Genomic DNA, 20,106 nt, shown 5'->3' with positions numbered 1-20,106 from the left:
CTGTTTCACTGTATTTCAGTCCTGTTTTGTGCTGCTGTCTGTAATGTGAGCACAACCACATTAATATCTATAGGAGTAACAGAACTTACTGTTTGGCTTGGAGTGTGGTTCTGTAAGCGTAACAGAGCTTACTGTTTAGCCTGGAGTCAGGTAACAACACTACTCTTTGATTCAGGAATACTCATTCTTCTAGTTAAGTCATATCCAAGGTAGTACTGTAAATTCAAGGGCTGATTTGCAAGTAGCTCGCCCTACAAAAATGTGAAGTCTAATCATATTCCAGATCTCTATTGCAATGGGACTGATTACTGTAAATGATCAGATTTTTATGTAACACAGCAGTAAAAACACTGTAAGTCAGTGTGTTGCCTATCAAAACATAGCAATACTTCAGAGTGTACATTAAATAATGAAAGTTGCAGGGGAGAAAGGCTTGACTGCACATACAAATTTATGCCTCAGCTCAAGTAGGAATATAAAATGCACAATGGTAAACGATAAAGTTGAGAAATACAGGCAAGTACTAAAATTCTGAAAAATCTAAGATGTTAAAAAATAAATAATCTCAGTTTTTACTTTCAGAACAGTTATTCCAATATCTTGGTGACCTTTGGAAATACTTACTAGCATCTCCTGCCTTATTTTTAGGTGGGCTGCAGATTTTGGCTTACCTATACAATCACTGTTCTTGTGAACAGCACTGTTTTCTTGGCTAGGTAGTATTTAATCTCAGTCTTGTGAGTGCCTTCCCTAAGAGAAAACGTTTTTGAAACAGGGAATAAGTTCTCAGGTACAAAGTAGAACTTTTAGAAGAAATAGGGATCTTATGGACCATTAGAACCTTTGGAAAATCTTTGTCTATTGTGCTTTGTGCTTCTGAATTCTGGTCCAGAAATAAGGAGAACAGGATAGCTGAGCTGATGGTTCAAACACGCACACGCACACACGAAAAAAAAGAACTTGAGAACTCTGGAAGCAGTAGCTTCAGTAAATTCAACTGAAACAGGGCTTTATTCCCAAGAGCTCCAATAATACATAATTTGCTATTACATAGCAGGAATAAAAGCATGACCACGTTTCTCTAAAAGTTCAGGCTTTTTAAGTTTCATCTGTTCAGTTCCTGTTGACTTTCTTTAACAAAGTCAACTTCTATACCACAAGGAGACTCCACTAATTTCAGTGACTACCAAATAAGTTCCTTTGATAATAGTGAAAGTTGTCACTAAATCCTGTGCAGCCCTGTGCAATGTTTGTGTATTGTTTAACCAGAGCACATTTGAAACGCTTGAAGGTATCTATTGATGGTAAATCCAATCACCCTAATTTATTCTAATTCCATTTTCAGAATTTGTCCCTATGTATTTCATATACATATGAAAGGACTTGAGCAACCACTCCTTGCCAAGAATGTTCAGACTGATTGTCATGGTTTTATGATTTCTGTTATATTATTGATTATATTTTATATATTTATTTAATATATATTTAATATACATTTTAGATGATTTTTGCCTATTGTCAAGTAGCAATTAATAATAAAACATGGTGTTCAAGTGGGATTTAAGATAATCTAAGCAAAAGCTCTAAGATTCAGAGTCTGGAAGACAAAACCTTTATCAGCCTATTTCCTCTAAAACTAGGTGATTTGAGAGTGTGTCATACAACCTGGTTGCATTTTGCTTTCCATACATAAATACTATGAAATAAAAGCCAGTGTTGTAAAGTGATTTATTATCTGTTAAAGCCTCATCTAAAGAAGAAGAAAGCACAGTATCATCTTCTTTTATCATTGTCCAGTGATGTTGAAAATAATCATCTGCTAACTAGGGAAAGATTAGATGCAGTGCCAACTTAGATGCAGTACCAACAAAGATGGTATTTCACATGGGCACTTTGTAGGAGTTTCACAAGGTTTAGCAGCTGTGATAGATTTATTCTCTTTCACCTGGAGACAGAGACAAAATAACTGTTTTCTGGTTCATGATGCACCTATTTGATTCTCCTAGGATGAAAAAACATCCTCCATGCATTCAGCTGCAAAGATGCAAAACCATGATTTGCTCGGATAAGAGTGTTGGCTGTTTTCAGACATGTACCTTGTCCAGTCCATGCATTGTAGAAAGCAGTCCCAGTGTCATTTTTGTACCTTGATGTATTCAAAGTAGCTCAAAAACTGTTCTTTATACAAGTACTACAATTTGTGTTCACTTATTACAACACTTTGGTAAATGCTTTGTTTTTGTTGTGTGGAAAGAGAAGGTCATGTTGCAAAATGGTTCTGTGCTTCCAATGTCAAACTGGAGTCCATAATTAGCATATTGGCTAGAAAAAGCTTTGGGGACATTAGTTCTTATATTGGGATGAATCACTCCTGTGATCCACAGGCAAGACTCCTACTGAAGTTGCTGAGGATTTTGCCTGAGCCTCTATTTGTTTTATCTGAGTTTAGTAACAAAATAGGCAAGCATCAGCACCAGAGAATGTTGTCTGATGTTGGGTCTTGATGAACTAGAGGCTTTGCTATGCTCACCCATGGCTTTACTACTCTGTCATCCACCAAAGGGAGAGCATGAGATATTTCAGATCTGATACCACTAACAAGACTGCACAATCCATCTACTGCTGTTTGCCCAGTGCGTAACTCCACAGGTTAAAGTACCACTGTATGTGTCATGAATTTGAATCACCATCATTACTAGCATTTTGATTCTATAACTGTATATGTGGAAAAATGGGATTGTACCCACATAAACTTTTGTATCCAGAAATGGAAAAATGACAGATATCACAAAAGAATGAGAAGATAGCTGTGGCGACAAAAAGTAAAGTTGCCATTTAAAAGTATATTTTTTGTTGTATAACCTCCTGTGGGTCCTTTAGAGTTACTGCTTTCACTTTTGCCCTCTGTTCCATTAATGTCACTAAAACTGTGATGTCAACGATTTGACCTTTCTCCCATTGGAAAACAAATCTGGGAGTAGATTTCCCTACTGACTGTCATCACATGTTACTTTCTGTTTTGTAATCCCAGTTAACAAACAAGGAAACTGTAGAGCCTTTACCATGGATTGTTTGTCTTCCTCACCTCACCCTTTCCAAGAGGAGAAAGGGTAAGACACTTATAAAGATGAACAAAATTAGTTTTCTCAACAAAGAGAAATTAAACATCTACTAGACTGATTGTTTAAAATATATATATGTTAATATTTGGATAGGGAAAAAATGTTCTGTCCTGTTTCATATGAGACAGCCAGCACAGCAGATCATTACTGACCAATCCAGTGGCCTTCTATGATGGAATGATGACACTGGTGGATAAAAGAAAGACAACTGATGTCCTTTACTTGGACTTGTGCAGGACCTTTGACATGATCCTACACTACTTCCTTATCTCTGAACTGGAGAGATATGCATTCGAAGACTGGACTAGTCAATAGATAAAGAATTGGTTGGATGGTCACAGCCAGAGGGTTGTGGTTAATGACTCTATGTCCAGATAGAGGCTGGTCATGGGTGATGTGCCCAGCATTCTGTCCTGAGACCAGTGATCTTCAACATCAATGACTGAAAGTGGGAATTAGTGTACCCTCAGGAAGTTTGTTGATGACACCAAGCTGAGTGGTGCAGTTGACACAGCAGAGAGAAGGGAACTGGACATGCTCTAAAAGTGGTCACATAAGAATCTAATGAGGTTCAACAAGGCCAATTGCAAGGTGTTGCACTTGGGTCAAGGCAATCCCAGATATGAGTACAGGCTGAGAGAAGAACTCATTAAGAACAGCCCTGCAGAGAAGGGTTTAAGATTCCTGGTGGATGAGAAGCTGAATGTGAATCAGTAGTGTATCCTTAGAGCCTGGAAGGCCAGCTGTATCGTTGGCTCCATCAGAAGAGGGGTACATATCAGGGAGAGGGAGGTGATTGTCCCCTTCTGCTCTGCCATTGTGAGGCCCTATCTGTAGTCTGGCATCCACTCCTGAGTTTTACAGTACAGGAAGGGTTGGAGCTGTTGAAATAAGTCCAGAGGAGGGCCATGAAGATGGCCAAATGGCTGAAGCACCTCTCCTATGAAGATAACTTGAGGGAGTTATGCTTGTTTAGCTCACAGAAGAGAAAGCTCCATTGAGACCTCATTGTGGCCATCCAGTACTTGAGAGGAGGTTATAATACAAGGGAGACTGACATCTTCTGTGGCCTAATAGCGATAGGACAAGGGGGAATGGGTTTCAAATGAAAAGAGAGAAGATTCTGATTAGATATTAGGAGAAAATGTTTTACTCAGATGGTGGTGGGGTCTTGGCACAGGCTGCCCAGAGAAGCTGTGGGGGCCAATGTGGCATTGAACACCTCCAGGGATGGGGCCCTGGGCAACCTGAGCTGCTGGGTGGGAGCCCTGGCCTCCAGTTGAGACTGGATAGGCTCCAAGATTTCCAACCTAAGCCATTCTGTGATTTTATTATCTAGTTTAGAGAAAAAAACTGTTTTGAAATCCTTCTTTTTCATTCTTTGCTGATGGTTACTGCTGCAGTTAGCTAAATCCAATCTAACCCAAATGCAATGTAGCTCAAGCCTGCATTTTATGTCAAAGCATGATGTGGAGAAGACACATGGTTGCCTTTGTTTGAATAGAGAGCAAAAGAAAGAGTTGCTGGTACTCGGGAAAACTCAGGACAATGCTGTAGCCAACACTGCAGTCTATAATTCTGATTTATTCCAACATAGCATCAGGAGAACTGCTATTGTTTGGATTGGAGTAACTCTTCAGTTCTGGGGAACTGAAACAAATTTAGGCATATGTCTGGCCCCATCAGTCAGTTCCATGTGTGGATTTTTGTGTTTAGTGGACATCTGAGATTATTAACTAACCCTGGAACTGCTGATACAATGAGCATTTCCTGAGTTTTCTGTGCTGCTGCTGCCACTGTTGCACAAAACAGAGGGCAGTGTGAGAACAAAGTCCAAAACTGCTAATTTCTGCCTGTAGGCTCTATTTTTTCTTTCTATTCCCTTACAGCATCAAATGCCATATAAATTAAATAAGCTGTAGTTCATGTCTGGGGAAAAAAGCTCTTCCTCTTAGATTCTCTGTGACTGAAAAAATTTTGGTGATCAGCATGCACTCACCTGTCTTGCAGCTGAAGACCTGGATAGTGTTGTTCAACTTCAGTTTTTCTAGTTTCTCCCTTCCCTGATTCTTGTAACCTGGAGCACAAGGCTATGCTGAGTACTGCTAGAGCAGTGATGTGTGACCAGCTACAGCACATAGAGGATGACATTAACGTTGATAGGGCATTAAGTTTATCTGCTATAAAAGCTATTTCCCTAGTAAAGACTGTCTGGTGAGATAACACCTCTGTTTTGCCTGCTGGAAGAAAGACTTATGTTGATGTAAGAATCCGCTTAAGTACTAATATGTTACAGAGAAATATCTTGAATGGTAAGGCTTTAGAGAGAATCAATTGTTTATATAGCTGGGGAAGACACCTCTGTGCAAATAAATTAATCTCCATCTGCCCCGTTAGGAAGTACTTCTGGAAGCTGTCAAGATTTATCTGCTTACACTGTGATTTCACTTCTCCTGAAGGGACATTAGAAGCAACTGTCTGTGAGGAAAGTGCCATCACCGTACCTTCTGATAGATTGTATGTGCTTTATTTCCCATGGTTAGGAGGGTGCAGAAGGCATTCAGTGCCATGAACAAATAACAAGAAATACTATAAAATCAATCTGAATATATGTATGTGTACAGCAAGGGCAGTTATTTTTAAGTAGAGGCCTAAAATATACTCTTAAATCTCTAAGAGGGCATTTTCAGAATGTTTTCAAAACTGTGGAGTGTTTAGCATTTCAAGCTGAAGTCAGTAAGATTGATCAGTGATGTACATTTGAAAAACAAGTTATCAAGATGTAGCCTTAAGTGTCTCTCCATTGAGAGAAAGGCATTGGTGGAGCAGGACTGATAGCATATGAAACCCTGATTACTTTTTTATTTGGTATAATGAACTGTCAGGAGAGAGGCTATGGTGTTCAGTAATGATGGCTGAAGGACAGGGAGTGAGTGCTTGGAGTTAGTGACAACTGCTGGGGATGAGAATCAGTCATGTTACATTAGTACCAGATGACATCAAAGGCAGTTTGGGCTCCAAGAGTTTAGAGTTTGAACAGGCAAAAGGTGGTATTATAATTTTATAATTCTTTTTTTTTTCTTTTAATGGGAAAACAAAGCTAGTATAGATGGGAATACCACTATATGGTGTGTGTACATATATATATATATATATATATATATACACTTCATGGTACCCAAGACTTTCATTATAGACTGGCAGATAAAATATAGCAGTTGGAGTTATATACTTCAGTGTTGCGCTAGCTGGGAGATCACAGCTGAGGTGGGACATCCAAAATGCCATCCAGTGCCTCATAAGAGCCAACTGAATGTGGTTTGAGCAACGTCTCCTGGGAAATATTTGATACTACTAGAACCTTCAATGTGGTTCTTGTAAGCTCAGTATCTGAATAGTGGTTTTGGTACAAAGAAAACATGATATGGCTAACAGTAACAGAAGTTGTTCTTCTGTGAGCTTTTTTCTGTGAGCATTCTGTGAGGTTTAACTGTGTATTCATTGGGACATATTCACCTGTCTTTTTCCTTCCTTTTGTACTTTGCATTATAACTTGAAGATTTACATGATAACTGCTGAGGTCCAGACCCTGTGTTCCTTGGCTCAGACCAAGAGCTGGGGTCAAACTGGAAAACAGCAATAAGCCAGGGTAGGCTGAGGGAGGCAGGAGGTGCATTAGCAAAATTCCCCTGGGGAAACTTCGTATTCTCTCCTTCCCTTAGATATCTTAGCTGCAGCAGCCTGTTGCTTTCTTAAATGGATTCACAAGCAGTCACACAAGGAGGCAAGAATAATAGCATTTTTAGGGTTAGAAAGCTGGCCCTGCTGTTGTGATGGCAGACAGTGGAGCAGCGCGATGAGCTGTAGCTGATGGGAGCTCAGTGAGGCAGTGATCTCCCTGTAGCACAGCATGGTGACAGGCTGTCTGGGTGATATTACACAGCTGAGCAGGGTGTGTGTGAGTGATCTGATAGCCAATGCTGGTGCAGATGAGGATTGACAGCTGTGAATAGCACTCAGTGCTTTGGTGGAAGCCTGAAAACCTTGTGGCAGGATCCTGATACAGACACGAGTGTGATGGAGGAGTAGTCACATGCTTGCTCTGTGACAACTCACATTTACTTATTGAGTGAGAAACTTCCTATCCAGTCCAGTCCAGTCTACTGATAGGATAAAAATCTCTGGTCAGGTTTGCTCCTGAGAAGAAAACCAGGCCTCTCATCTTGGTTATCACATAAACATCATCAAGCCCAGAGAGGTGGCAGGGGAAGGGAAATATTTCCAGCTGGGGAACTGAAAATAGCTGTGGCACTGAGTCTGCCTGCTGTCTGACTGCAGCAGCTCTCAATGAGCAGGGTTGTAGAGGTAAGTCAACAGATGAGAAAACTGGCCTTTCACATCTTGAGGCCCTCATTCAGATTCAGCTGAAGGAGCTATGGATGTTTGTACTGCTGCTTACACCTTCATTTCCATGTACACAGATCACAGAGCACTTCTTGCCTGCTTGAGGAAGAATTCCAGTCAAATGTGACCCTCTAAGCGTGGCACAGAGGGACATGGTTAGTGGGCATGGTAGTGAGGCACTGGCAGTCAGACTAAATGATCTTAGTGCTCTTTTCCGACTTTGATGATTCTGTGATTCTACAAAGAGCAAACTGTAGAGGTCTGCAGGGGACCCATGAGTAGGTGCAAGTGGGAATCAGTGGAGATCAAGATGGGGAGGTTACCCATAGCATTAAAACCCAGAGGCTGAAGTAGCAGAAAGGCTAAATATCAGAGCAAGGCTCCATTGGCAGAGCTGCATAGATCCTCACAGATTTGCAGATCAAAATGTGAGTGTATTATCTAGCTGTTTAAAGAACCACGAGCAGAATAACAGGGCTATGTCAGGTCACTAATTACTTGCTTTAACACAGCTGTGTGAGGGAAGCTTGCATAACACCTGCCCACACTAAGCTCAGCTCAAGCTGTTGTTATCAGTCCCTCACTCTCCTGAGTGCTCCTAGTATTTGCAAACTAAGAATCTATTCTTCCTAGGCTAATATAAAATGCCTGTTCCTTTGGATTGGAGTAATTGACCTGTTCTCAGTGCCCTACTCAAGAGATGTAAAAGCTTTAATTACTGGTTTGACGAGCTGACTTTAAGGACAAAACTCTGATTTGAATTCTTTGCTTTTCTTCTGGCTGCACAGTAACACAGCCTGCCCAGCTAGCATGTCTCATGCTTCTGACTCACGATATTGTGATAATAGTGTCTAGTATCAGACTAGTCATTATGTTAGCAAAAGTGTCTGAAAGAACACTACAGGCAGGAGCAGCACACAAAATTGCAAGCATTTTATTTACTAGGCACAGAAGAAATGTAATAGAGTACGGCATAAATGGAAATTTATGTGCATTTCATGATAGAAGAGCTGATTTCCATTTAAGATCATGAAACTGAATAGAATCTGTCAGTGAGATCTATGAATACAGCAAGGGTCCAGCACTTTCACACAGCCCTGGCTTGAGAGTGAACTATGCCTAATGTATGTGCTTACCTTACCTATCGATCAGTGAACAGAACTGCTTGATTATTCGCCATCAGGAAGACATTACCCACAATCTTTCTCATGCATCCCAAATAAAGACTGATGTTATAAGATATCTGCACTTAATGAGAATTAATCTCTCTCAGGTACTTCCTGTGCATTGGGACTGTGCAGGGAGGGCCTCCTTGCACTCTTTTCCTGATGATATTGAAGCTCAAATATTTTAAGTAAGTCACTCACTCCTAAATTGCATCTTCCAGCATGCAGTTAACATAGAATCACAGAATCGTTTGATTTGGAAGGAACCCTTAAAAGTCACCCAGTTCAACTCCCCTGCAGTGAACAGGGAGATCAGGGTGCTCAGAGCTTGGTCCAGCCCAACCTTGGTTGTCTGCAAGGACAGAGCATCCACCACCTTTCTGGGCAACCTCTTCCAGTGCTTCAGCAGCCTGACTGTAAAAATCTTTTTCCTCATATCCAATCTAAATCTCCCTTCCTATAGTCTGAAACCATTTCCCCTCATCCTATCAAAGTAGATCCTGCTAAATTCTGTTGTGGTAATCTGCCTCCTTCTTTCTTATGGGCTCCCTTTAGATATTGGACATACATATCCACTCTTGCAGCTTGAAGGCGTATTTCAGATTAAATATTTAGCCACTGCTGTTGTTCTTTCCAACAGCTTCTTCACCTGTGACCCAGCCTTTGCCCAGGTTCCCTGACTGTCCTTTGAAATAATAGAATTTGTCCCCCACATTCACTTTTCATTTGCATGATATTCTGCCAACCAGAGCCAGCCTCCAAGAGAATAATTTCCTCTTTCAGTACAAGACAGTCCTCAGAGAGACCTCTGGTCTCGTTCTCTCAGCCCAGGCACAATCCCTTGCAATCCCTGTACAAGCTCCCCTTGGGAAAGATTTGCGCTGTGAGCTCCCAAATCACTGAAGCATCCAAACACAAGCACAGTCCCCACTGTCCTGATACATCCTCTTCCATGCTCAAGCTCACAAACCGTAGACTGCTTGCCAGGTCTTCAGGTGTCACCAACCTTGAAATGGCTTGTGACAGACAGGGATGTCTTAAAACAGCTAGTGCTGCATCTCAGTCACTTTAAAGCTTGGCAATCTAGGTGGTGAGCAGCACTCCCTGGAGTGTTTCTGATGACCTAAGCAGATCAAGTTAGAACCGGCTTCTGTAATTTTTTTGCTTCTCCCAGACTCTGCAGGGAAGACAGATTCATAGGGCTGTGAACTGAAAGAACAAAGATGCTTTTGCTGAAGTAGAGATCCTCATCAAAGTTACTGATTCACCACCCAGGTGTATATTTCTGTGGATGGGCAGATGCAGAAGTTCTCTCATGCACAGGAATTTAAGGAAATATATGACCTGCATTAACCACATTTGGGCTTGAACCTTATGAGCTGATAATTTCCACTAATAACAATGCAAGTGAGCAAAATGTAAGTAGCCTCGTGATTATTAGAGGGACAAAAGTGATGAAAGTCAGAGGGTTATTTTTTTCCTTTTGGTTGCTGATTATTCTCTTTTCAGGGCACTTTCTTTGTTGCTAATTACTTTATTCATTTTGTATCATCAACCTTTGGATCCCTTCCCAACACATTATCTACAATGTTTGCACTTCTCATTCGCTCATTTGTTAAATGCCTGCCAGCCTGCAATATTAGGATCTTTTTGATTTTCAAGCGATGTATTCCTCCTTCTTGTGAACATGTATTGTTTATCAGGTAGATTCAAGCACATTTGATGGCACTGCTGCTTAGCTCACCTTCTTTTGTTAAAAATCTTAAAGAATGAGGGAGATTATGATGAGAATGCTCTTGCAGACCCGTTCGGAAGGTGCAGTTCTGATTTCTTCACGAACAGGAATTATTGTTGAAAAAGTCATAGATCCTCAGTTGTTCCACTGCCTTTTTTCTTTCTTCTTTTCCCTTTTCCTTTTTATTTTATTTTATTGAATTGCTCTGTTACTCCAGAATTCCATGGGAACTAAAGATATTGCTAAAAAGTATTACATTGACACCAGAAAATGAGGCTATAAACCACATCCTGGCAAGTCAGTGCCTTGCACTTTGGTGCACTGGCTGTTGTTCCTAGCAAGGCAAACAATACAAAAGATCTATCAGATGAAAAAACAAGTTTTAGAATATCATAGGAGGATCCAGGTTGAGGGGAGAGACATCTTTCAAGATCTCTTCTGGTAGCAGCTCTGTCACCCTGTGACCCAGCCCATCTGTCTTTCAGCTGCAAGGGTTACAGCAGGTTGCTCTTATAGCCCTTGAAGGCAGAAACTGCACAACAGTGAATGGGCTCCTAATGCATACTCAGGTGTTAGCACAGCAGAACCAGCAGTTACCCAGAGAAACCATTTTTTTTTTGTCTTTTTTAAACAGAGTTAAACTCCTTTCTGGAAGGCCCTGCGCTTCTGAGTGAGGTACCACAGGTTATGCAAAAAATACCTCTGCCCTCCTTGCAGGGATGCACAAAGAGGGTTTTCTGTTCTTCCTTTAAAATACACATCAGAGCATGTCAGAGGCTTGCAAAACCATCTCTTCTCATGGCCAGGGCTGTGCTTCTCAGAAGTGTGCATTCCCCTCACTGGTCAAAATGAAGAAACATTTGTAGAAAAGTAGAAAAGTGGCAGCTGTTTAAGGTAGCCAAGGTGTTTGCTAAAATGAGTTCCAGGAAGATTAACTAGTATCAAGGCAATGCATTCATAGGTGCACAATAATCTCTGTGTGTTAGTGATAGATCTCTTAATCACATGCCTGCACAGCTGATACAGATCTCCCCTCTCTCTCCTGTTCCTCCCTGTGGATCATATAAGTTTGCTAAGCCCATGGCTGTGTCCCCTCAATGTCATGGAAAGTATGACTAAGATGGCACTCTGGGAGGGGAGAAGGACACATGAAAGCAAATCTTACATGAGAAGTCGATGTTGCAATTTATATAGTAAAATATGTAATTTATATGTAAGTGAAATGTCAGACTTCGAGTGCTCCATCTCAGTAGTGGCAGCATTCCTACCCTTGGTCCTGTTGGTGACCTGGGCTGTGCTGCATCAGTCTTCTCAGCCCCATTCTACTGCAACAGCAAGCTCTATGCTGCATCCCAGCTGCTCCATCTTTGCTGCTGGTACACGCTGGTGTCATGATCTTTTTACTGAAAGTCTTTCATTTTTTTGCCTGGAGCAGATGTAACTGACAGCCACTTCACAGCTCTCTATTGCTCTATTTAACCTTGAGTGAAACCGCAGCTCACGCTCTCTCCTGCCAATTGCAGTGGTTTGTATGTAACTTAATTAAATTAGGTTATTCAGAGTGTTTGTGTTACATGTATTTAATGTTACGTTGTGTGTGTAGTGTCATCTTTATCAGTGTTGGCCTCAGAGACCCTGGTAAGCATTTTCAGTTTTTCTGGTCTTTTTTCTTTTTGTGTTAGACTAACTGATGCATTGTGTCTGTCTTTGAGAGGTATGTAACCACCAAGAGCCTAGTTCCAAGTTCCCTTTCCTCTTCCTCTGTAGAAGCCTTCCTATTGCAGAGCTGAGCTCCTTTTCAAACAGAAACGATGAAAGCCCTCCCCAGCCACAACTATTATATTTTCCTGGAATTAAAAAAATCAGCAATAGATCTAGGGAAAACTACTCACTCACCTAGGCTTTCTCTATGCATGCTGCTTGCATATAAGAACACGCTCACTGGTTGTTCTTAAGACACTGAACTCATGTAGCAGAATAAAAGCTCTATCTTATTTACATTAGCGAATAAGATGAATGAGTACAGCATTTCCAAACAGGCGATGAGAAGAGGACAGCTAAGCAATATTCACATATTAATTCAAATGAGAGCTCTCCACTGAAAAAAAAAAAAAGAAATAAAAGAAAAAAAAACCTGTTGAGATTCTGACAGCTGTCCATAAACTCACTCATGGAATGATGGGCAGGAGAGGTACCTCAGGAAGCAGGGTTCTTAGAGCAGATGAAGTCATCCATTTGATACACATTCTGGTAAAGGGAGCAGCCTGGATATTGTAATTTATTCTTGTTGTGTTTGATGGAAGAAAGAAATCTTAAATTTCAGCTGAAGAATTCACAGGGCTTCTTTGCTGTTTAGATTTGCTTTATAGTTCTGCGGACTCCCACTTGGGAGGTATTAGCATCAGTAATAACTATAGTACTTAGGGCTTATTGTAATGTGGTTCATCTGCTGATCTGAAAGAGATTTGCAAGGTGAGCGCAGAATTATAATCCCTATTTTAGAGAAATGAAACAGATATGTAGAGAGGCTCGGTCATATGGCCAAGGTTGCACAACAAAGTGGCAGAGTGACATCAGGTTAATCTGATCTCAAATACCAGCATGGGCAAAAGGGGTGAGTTAGCCCTTATTTTTCAATGTTATTCAATACCAGCAGAAATTGGAGTACTGGAAGAATTGGAGTTTTAATGAGCATGTCAGAATACATAGACAGGTGTATTTTTCCTTTTCTTAATCTGAAAACTCACTGCAGGTCTCTTTGATTACGAGTGAACACACTGTTGAGTTATCACACTGCTCCAAGTGCAGTACCCAGTGTAGGTGTCTAAGGTAAATGTCCAGCCTGTCCATGTGGCAGAGGCTCAGAAAACCTGTGACAGGAACCTCTCTGTCTCTGGATCTTAACTCAAATAGCTGAATCAGAGATGTAAAGTCAGGCAATGTGAATAACTTCTGACATACTCAGTTTTAAAACTCATGTCAAGATCTGCATAGTCATTTAATAGTGTATCCTATCAACATCTGTGACAAGTGTGGGCTTTGTCTGTGTTTGTGGAATCTGATATCCTTTGCCTAGGGATCATCTTCTCTGTGTTTTAAATTCTCACAGTGAGATTCATTAAAGTCAGATTCAGGAACAAGCAAGTGTGGCAATGTTATGATCCATGAACATAAATCTGAATATTAGAATTGCTTCCACTGCCAAGATGACAAGAATTCCATAAATGCAAAATGCAACAGTGGTAGTGATATTTCTGAACTGGGAGTATATATTATTCTCTAAGTGTATAAAGGGACAAAATATTTCAGTGCTACAAAGAAGGGCATTTGAAAGTGCTATCTTTTTTACTTGAACGGTTGGCTATCTCTTGGCAGCCGGCCATTTAGTAATTTATAACATGTCCACAGGGCATTTGGTTGGAGGGGCATATGTTAGTGCAAGTGTAGAACTGGAATCAAAGCTTGATGCCGGTGACATGGAACAGAGGCTCTCAGAGGGTCTTGCACATCTGTCTACAGCTATTCACAGACTGCAGACTTTGTCCTTATTTCTGTCTACTGTGTTTCAGAGCTAGAATTAACATGAAGCATATCCCAAGTTTATTTTTAAGGAAGCAGCTAGACAGCATTTGCTGCTTTAGTTGCTGCAGGAAACTATATAGGTAATGTGAAATCAGAGTTTAGGTAGTCCAGGAGGAAAATTCTGTATTAAGAGATGAGCCACGCTGTGGAGAGACGTAAGAAGTGCAAATATTTCAAAGTGACTATAGAGTATAAGACATACTGGTCATCATGGTTTGCATTCTACTGAAATCATGAAATACCTGTATGCCTTCAAAAAGTTGTTTCACTTCCTTTGAAAAGAAGTTCCTATACTGCCTCAAGAATGTGTAATTAATGGGAGATTTCATCATCCTAAGTGAATTATGGATGTGATGACTGAAGATACATTCAAGAAAAAAGATTGCTGTGTAAGCAAAGTCATAATATCTTCTATGGTGTCATCATTGAATGGCCTGGGTTGAAAAGGACCTAAAAAGTCATCTAGTTTCAACCCTCATGCTGTAGGCAGGGTTGCCAACCACCAGACCAGGCTGCCCAGAGGTATCCTAGCCATTTGTGGTTGTTAGTAGTTTGTTGCAGTGTTTTGGTTTGGTTTGGTTTGGTTTGGTTTGGTTTGGTATGGTTTGGTTTGGTTTGGTTTGGTTTGGTTTGGTTTGGTTTGGTTTGGTTTGGTTTGGTTTGGTTTGGTTTGGTTTGGTTTGGTTTGGTTGAAGCAAACTGCCGGCTCAGTGTGCTCATCTCACTGTTAGCTCCACTGCTACTCCACTGGTGTAGTCATGCAGAGGCAAACTGTCTGATGGAAATGTCTTCTCATTCCTTTGACAACCTGCTCTCATGTGCCAAGGAGTCACCTATCTACAATACAGGTATTTAGTCACTGAACTAATACCTTAAGGTATAATTTTATACCCCAAGTTATTAGGTGGGCAATTGAATTGTATGTATGAGGTGTAGTTTGAATACTGAAGTGCCTTGCAAGTCAAATCCTGTGGTAAATGGAAGATCTATGGGTCTACTTGTCGAGGTGCACATTACATCTGGCAGAATGCAGCCCTGTGTGGACCTCTGATCTGGGTACAAGGAGTTGATCTTTTGAAGCTGACGGAGAACAACTCCTGTGAGAGTGTGAAAATCACTGATCACATATAGAGCAGGAGGTGAGGCACCAAAATTTCCACAGCTAAATCACTTTGTGTCCAGGTAAGAGGAAATAACACTTTTGTCTCAGCTTCCAACATTACAAGGAGGAAGTGGTCACTGAGATAGCATAGTCCATACAGCATGATCCTGAACATAGCTCTGGTCTGGACTAGAGCCCACCATTTAGATAAACATCTCTTCATGATTAAAATATTCCTGTGGTGGATTCACCACCAGCATTCTTGGTACATGGTAACAATAATTAATTACCCTGGCTGCAAAAAATGCCTGCCTTGTTTCTAGTCTGGAGCCAGGGTGTGGGCACAGGGTCTACATCTCTGAGAACGGAATCAGATAAGGAAGCTGCGTGTGCAGTATTTGGTCTATTTCATCTCATATTCAGACCCAGTTTATACATAAGTCTTCTGCGGCAACTTATGTTTTTTCAGGATTTGTTGACTGGTCTGAATGAACCTCATAGCAGCTGTGCACATGACTATCCCTGATACTGAAGGTGAAGTGAGGTGCCTCATAAAATTAAGCTGTTGTCCTACTGAGAACATACCACATTTGAGACGTCTGTCCTGGCCTTTCACTTTTGGTCATTCTTCTTAGACATGATAACTTTGTAATATTTTTTATTGTCCTTAACGTGTTCCATCAGTGCAATGTAGTAAGTGCCTGGGAGATATTGCCAGCAACTAGCCTGAATCACTGGAAAGACAGAGAAATGTGATTATCCCAACAATTTTTTTAGCAACTCCATCACTTTTGGAAAGTTTCTTGATGTTGGAAAAAATTTAGGAAAAAAAGAAAGAACAAGAAATCTCATTCAAAAATGGGCTGGTCCAGGTCCTGGCCCTAAGGATCAGAGGATAACTTCGGGACATGTTGTGATTGCCTTACACTCATTGTTTTCAGTAGGTCAGACTCTCAAACAGGAGTTTTGCCATTGAAACCACTGGAAAAAGGTTTGACCCATAAACTTAAGTTCAACCACTCAGAAAATAAATTTTAAAAAGAGCACAAAGCAAGGAGGCGTTATCCTCTGATGGTCTGATGTAATATTTTTTACTTTTATATACCTTATTTTTTCATTTTGTACTTTTAATTCACAAGATGAAGTTTTCTGACAGAAGTGGATGTCATGTGCAAGCTGAGTTCCTTGTTTTTTTCTTTTGCCTGTCACTGGCTGCATGTTCTCTATTGATGTCTTGTTCCTGGTACTTGACCATCTTGTCTGTGAAAGGAAGCACTCCAGCTGGGTTGCCTGATAAGAAGAAAGAAAAGTTTTCTTGGTTTAGTCACTCCACAGAAACCCATGGTAATGTTCCACTGCACTTTGTGTCCACACTACGTATATTTGTATGTGTGTTTGTCTATATATCTCTATAAGGACTGACACATAATGTATCTTTGTATATTCCTGCATGTGCGTGCCTTGCTTTTGCTATTGCTTGTGCAGTGTCCTCTTCATGCACTCAAGATAATAAGCTGTTCTGCAAATCAATCTATTGCTAATGTCCTCAAGATTGTTTCCCATTTGCAAATAAGCTCAAATATGTCTTGAAAGTGCTTTACCTCATCCTCAAAGATGACTTGCCAAATATCAATGTTTTGTTTTTTGGTTTTTTTTCCTGAAGGGCTTTGTCTGGACTGAAAATTTTAATTATGAATGTCTCTTTTTCTTACAGTTTATTTGACTCTTCTGTGTACATCAAAATATGAATCCAGTTGATTTCTTTATTCATCTTTCTGACCAGACAATATTAGTAAAACATCTAGTCTTTGTAAGGAAACGGGTACCTTTGGAGTACGGTATTTCATGGTTATGACAAGAGTGCAAGATAGACCATTATTTTATATGATCTGTGTTCCTCAGTAACACAGTACAAGAACTTACAGATTTTCAAAGACATATTTTAGAGACACTTGCATTATGGGGATGGAGTTCAGGAAATATTTTGAGGGGCATTTCTACCATAATGCTTTTGAAGCAAGAACCCATGGCCTCTTTGGAAGAACCTTCCAATATCTTTCTAACTTCTGAAAGGATGTCTGTGCTTGTAGCTCATTAAAGATCTGCACAACTGGAATACATAGCATATTTACTCTGTCTATTTTTTTATCAAGGACCCACTGTTAGGTATTTTCTTATTAATGAGTAACCTATTTTGATGAGCTAATAGAAGCCTCTCCTGCAGCTAACAGTGAATACTGTCAAGACTCACATGATATACACTCCATCTGAGAGACGTAACTCTTCCATTATCCAGTTGGAAATATCTTTTTCTGTATATTTAAAAAGAGGTGGAAAAGGAAGAGGACAGATTGAATGCTATCCTTTCTTCCACCCTAAGTTGAATGCTAGTATGATGAAGGAGTTACAGCTCATATAGGAGCTGAGACAAGTTCATGGAATGAAAACAGAGAATCTTTTTCATCTACAAAAGCAAATGAAATATTAAGGTTTCATAACGGATGGAAGATCTGACACATTCTTGAATCCCAATGAGATAGGTTCACACCTAAGATTGCTTTCATTTGATAGTTATTCCATGACATTTCTGTAAAAGCGTAGGAGATGCTGTCCAGTTCTTATTTGATGAGTGTCAAAATAAAATCTCTGCCATAGTTCATTAGTTTCTTTGTTGGTAATATTTGAAAGTGTCTGAGAGTTTGAATTCCTCTCTTCATCCCTGTAAGTTCAGACTCTAAGTGTAAGGTTAAAACTTGTTAACAGTAGTATACAGCAGATGAGCAATCAACGTTATCTATGTGGAACTTGCTATCAGGCCAACTGAAACCTATTCTCTGAATACCTATCAGTCTGGTACTTGTCATTTGCACTCCACTCCAGATGAGACTGGGGAGGGTAGTAAAATGGTTGGGCTGGTGCAGGTAAAGAGGCATCTTCTTATGTTTTCATTGAATTAAGCAAATGCTTCTTTCTAGGTTTTGCCAGGTTCTCTAATTTTTTTCAGTGATTCTCATTTATAATTGTTCCAAGGAACTGACTCAAAAAGAAAGTAAGCAGGTGACTCTTCCCCTTTCTTTAGTATTTGAGTAACCAGTGTACGTTCCAAAAGTCTACCAGCCCAGCCTTCTCTGTGCAGACTTGCTCAGCTAAGTGCTTAATCCTCGGGAGCTGCAGCTGAGGGTCTTTTCAATAAGACTGATGTGATTCATTAATAGATGCGTCAGGTTCTAATGGCCAACCCTCTTTTTTTCTTCCCTTTGACTCTTACAGTGAGCATGCCCACCAGTGAGACCGAGTCCGTGAACACAGACAACGTCCCTGGAACAGATATTGAAGGAGAAAACTGCGGTGCTAGGCTAGCGTGAGTACATATACACAGTTATATGTGTGTAGGTGCTGACTTGATCTTGGTGGTTTAAAGCCCAGACAAATGTCAGACTCTTTAAGGGGAAGGAAACCACACTATGGGTGAAAAGAGGGTTGAGAAGATCTATTAATCCCAGTTCTTATCTTAATGACAATGTAAACTCACTCTGGACCTTAGTGAAGAGCCTCTGGGATTACAGTTATAAATAAATCTCAGAATCCCCACAATAAGCAGATTTGGGTTTGCCTAGTAGCTAAAAGAACTGCTGGATAAGTGTTCTTATTTTAAAATTTGTCTTTAGTGGTAGTTAATGAAATTTGGTATATGCAGACCAAAGTGGAATTGACCGGTATATTTTAATTTCTCTAATGTTTCCTCTGCACTTTACAGTGCCTTGTAATAGAAATACACATGATAGCTCCCATTCTGCAGCCTGAATTACACCCTTAAAGTGCTGAGCACAACATCATAGTGACAAATAAATGCGGCAGTTGGGAGGGAGTAGAGCCTCCTCAAAATCGCACCATTATAGTAAGTAGACAGACTCAACAACACATGAGATAGCACTTATGGAAGACATTTGTACTGTAAGGTATGTTTTTTTTAACCTCACAGTGAACATGAATAGACTCGAGGAGTCCTTTCTTCCCTTTTGCATATGTTAAACAAGGATGGACCTTATGCTGCTGCGAAATATATTAACCCCTTTAATTTCCATGAAAACTGGAGTAAGCACTATGCTGGAATATTTTGAGGCTCTGTCCTGTCCTTGGATTTAGTTTGAGCCCTTCTGTTTGATCAACTGCTGATCAACGTTGAAAGAATTCTGTTTCATCAGGCCTGTGGTCTAGTATTCAGACCCTGACAGTTATAGGAGGGAAAGCATACAAGTCTGGTCTTCTCCCCCCTTTCATTCCACTTTACTGCTCCTGAATTTATGTTTATTGTATTAGAGATCTTAGAGGAGATGCTTTTCCTTTTTGCCTTTAGTGGCCATTTATGGACCTGTTAGCCATGGATCTATCTGATACTGCTAATGCTGCCTGTCCTCACAATCTCCTGTGGCAGCAAGTTTCATCTGCTCGCTTCCTGCTGTGTAGACAAGTAGTTTAGTGTATCTGTTTTAAGCTGATATACTACTACTTTCAGTCAATGCCCTTTCCTCGTTATACTGTGAGATTTGGTGATCAACAGTTCTGTGTTCTGCTAATCTATCACTTTCAAGATTTCATAAACCTTGATTGTATCTTTCCCCCCCCACACCCCGACCTTCTTCTCTTACAAACTGAAGAAGTGATCTTATCTGCATTACAAGATGTGATATGAGGAATATGTTATAAATTCAGTCTGCTCTCCTGGAAGTGTCAGCCAGTGCCTTAAACAACCCAAGAAGAAATTATGATAGCTTTCCTTCACCTACTTGCTGTTGTCAACCTGCTGGGTCTGGTTTAGATTATGAACTCTTTTCAGAAGGAACCTGTTGAGGTCTATTCACAGCAGTAAAGCAGTTGTAGCTCTCCCTTAAGCACCTCACTGAGCTGCCTGTGCTCTTGTCACATTATAGGAAGCAGCAGCTGGATATGAGAGTACTTCTTCCAGCTGGATCCAATTTGGAGAACCATCTTTAT

General features: G+C 40.4%; 1 protein-coding gene across 1 annotated transcript in view; it reads left to right on the top strand.

Moving 5' to 3' along the window:
- CACNA1C (calcium voltage-gated channel subunit alpha1 C) overlaps positions 1 to 20,106 on the top strand; it is a 463,683-nt gene that overhangs the window by 326,502 nt on the left and 117,075 nt on the right. Inside the window, exon 10 of the mRNA XM_065742562.1 lies at positions 18,382 to 18,472. Coding sequence (XP_065598634.1) covers positions 18,382 to 18,472 — 91 coding nt within the window. The remainder of the gene's footprint in view (positions 1 to 18,381; positions 18,473 to 20,106) is intronic.

This window comes from Cyrtonyx montezumae, unplaced genomic scaffold (genome assembly GCF_038088225.1).
Source record: "Cyrtonyx montezumae isolate F1298 unplaced genomic scaffold, pur_monq_1.0 scaffold_3, whole genome shotgun sequence".
Classification (NCBI taxonomy): domain Eukaryota; kingdom Metazoa; phylum Chordata; class Aves; order Galliformes; family Odontophoridae; genus Cyrtonyx; species Cyrtonyx montezumae.
The sequence above is the reverse complement of the archived record's forward strand: the minus strand, read 5'-3'. Positions and strand labels throughout refer to the sequence as shown.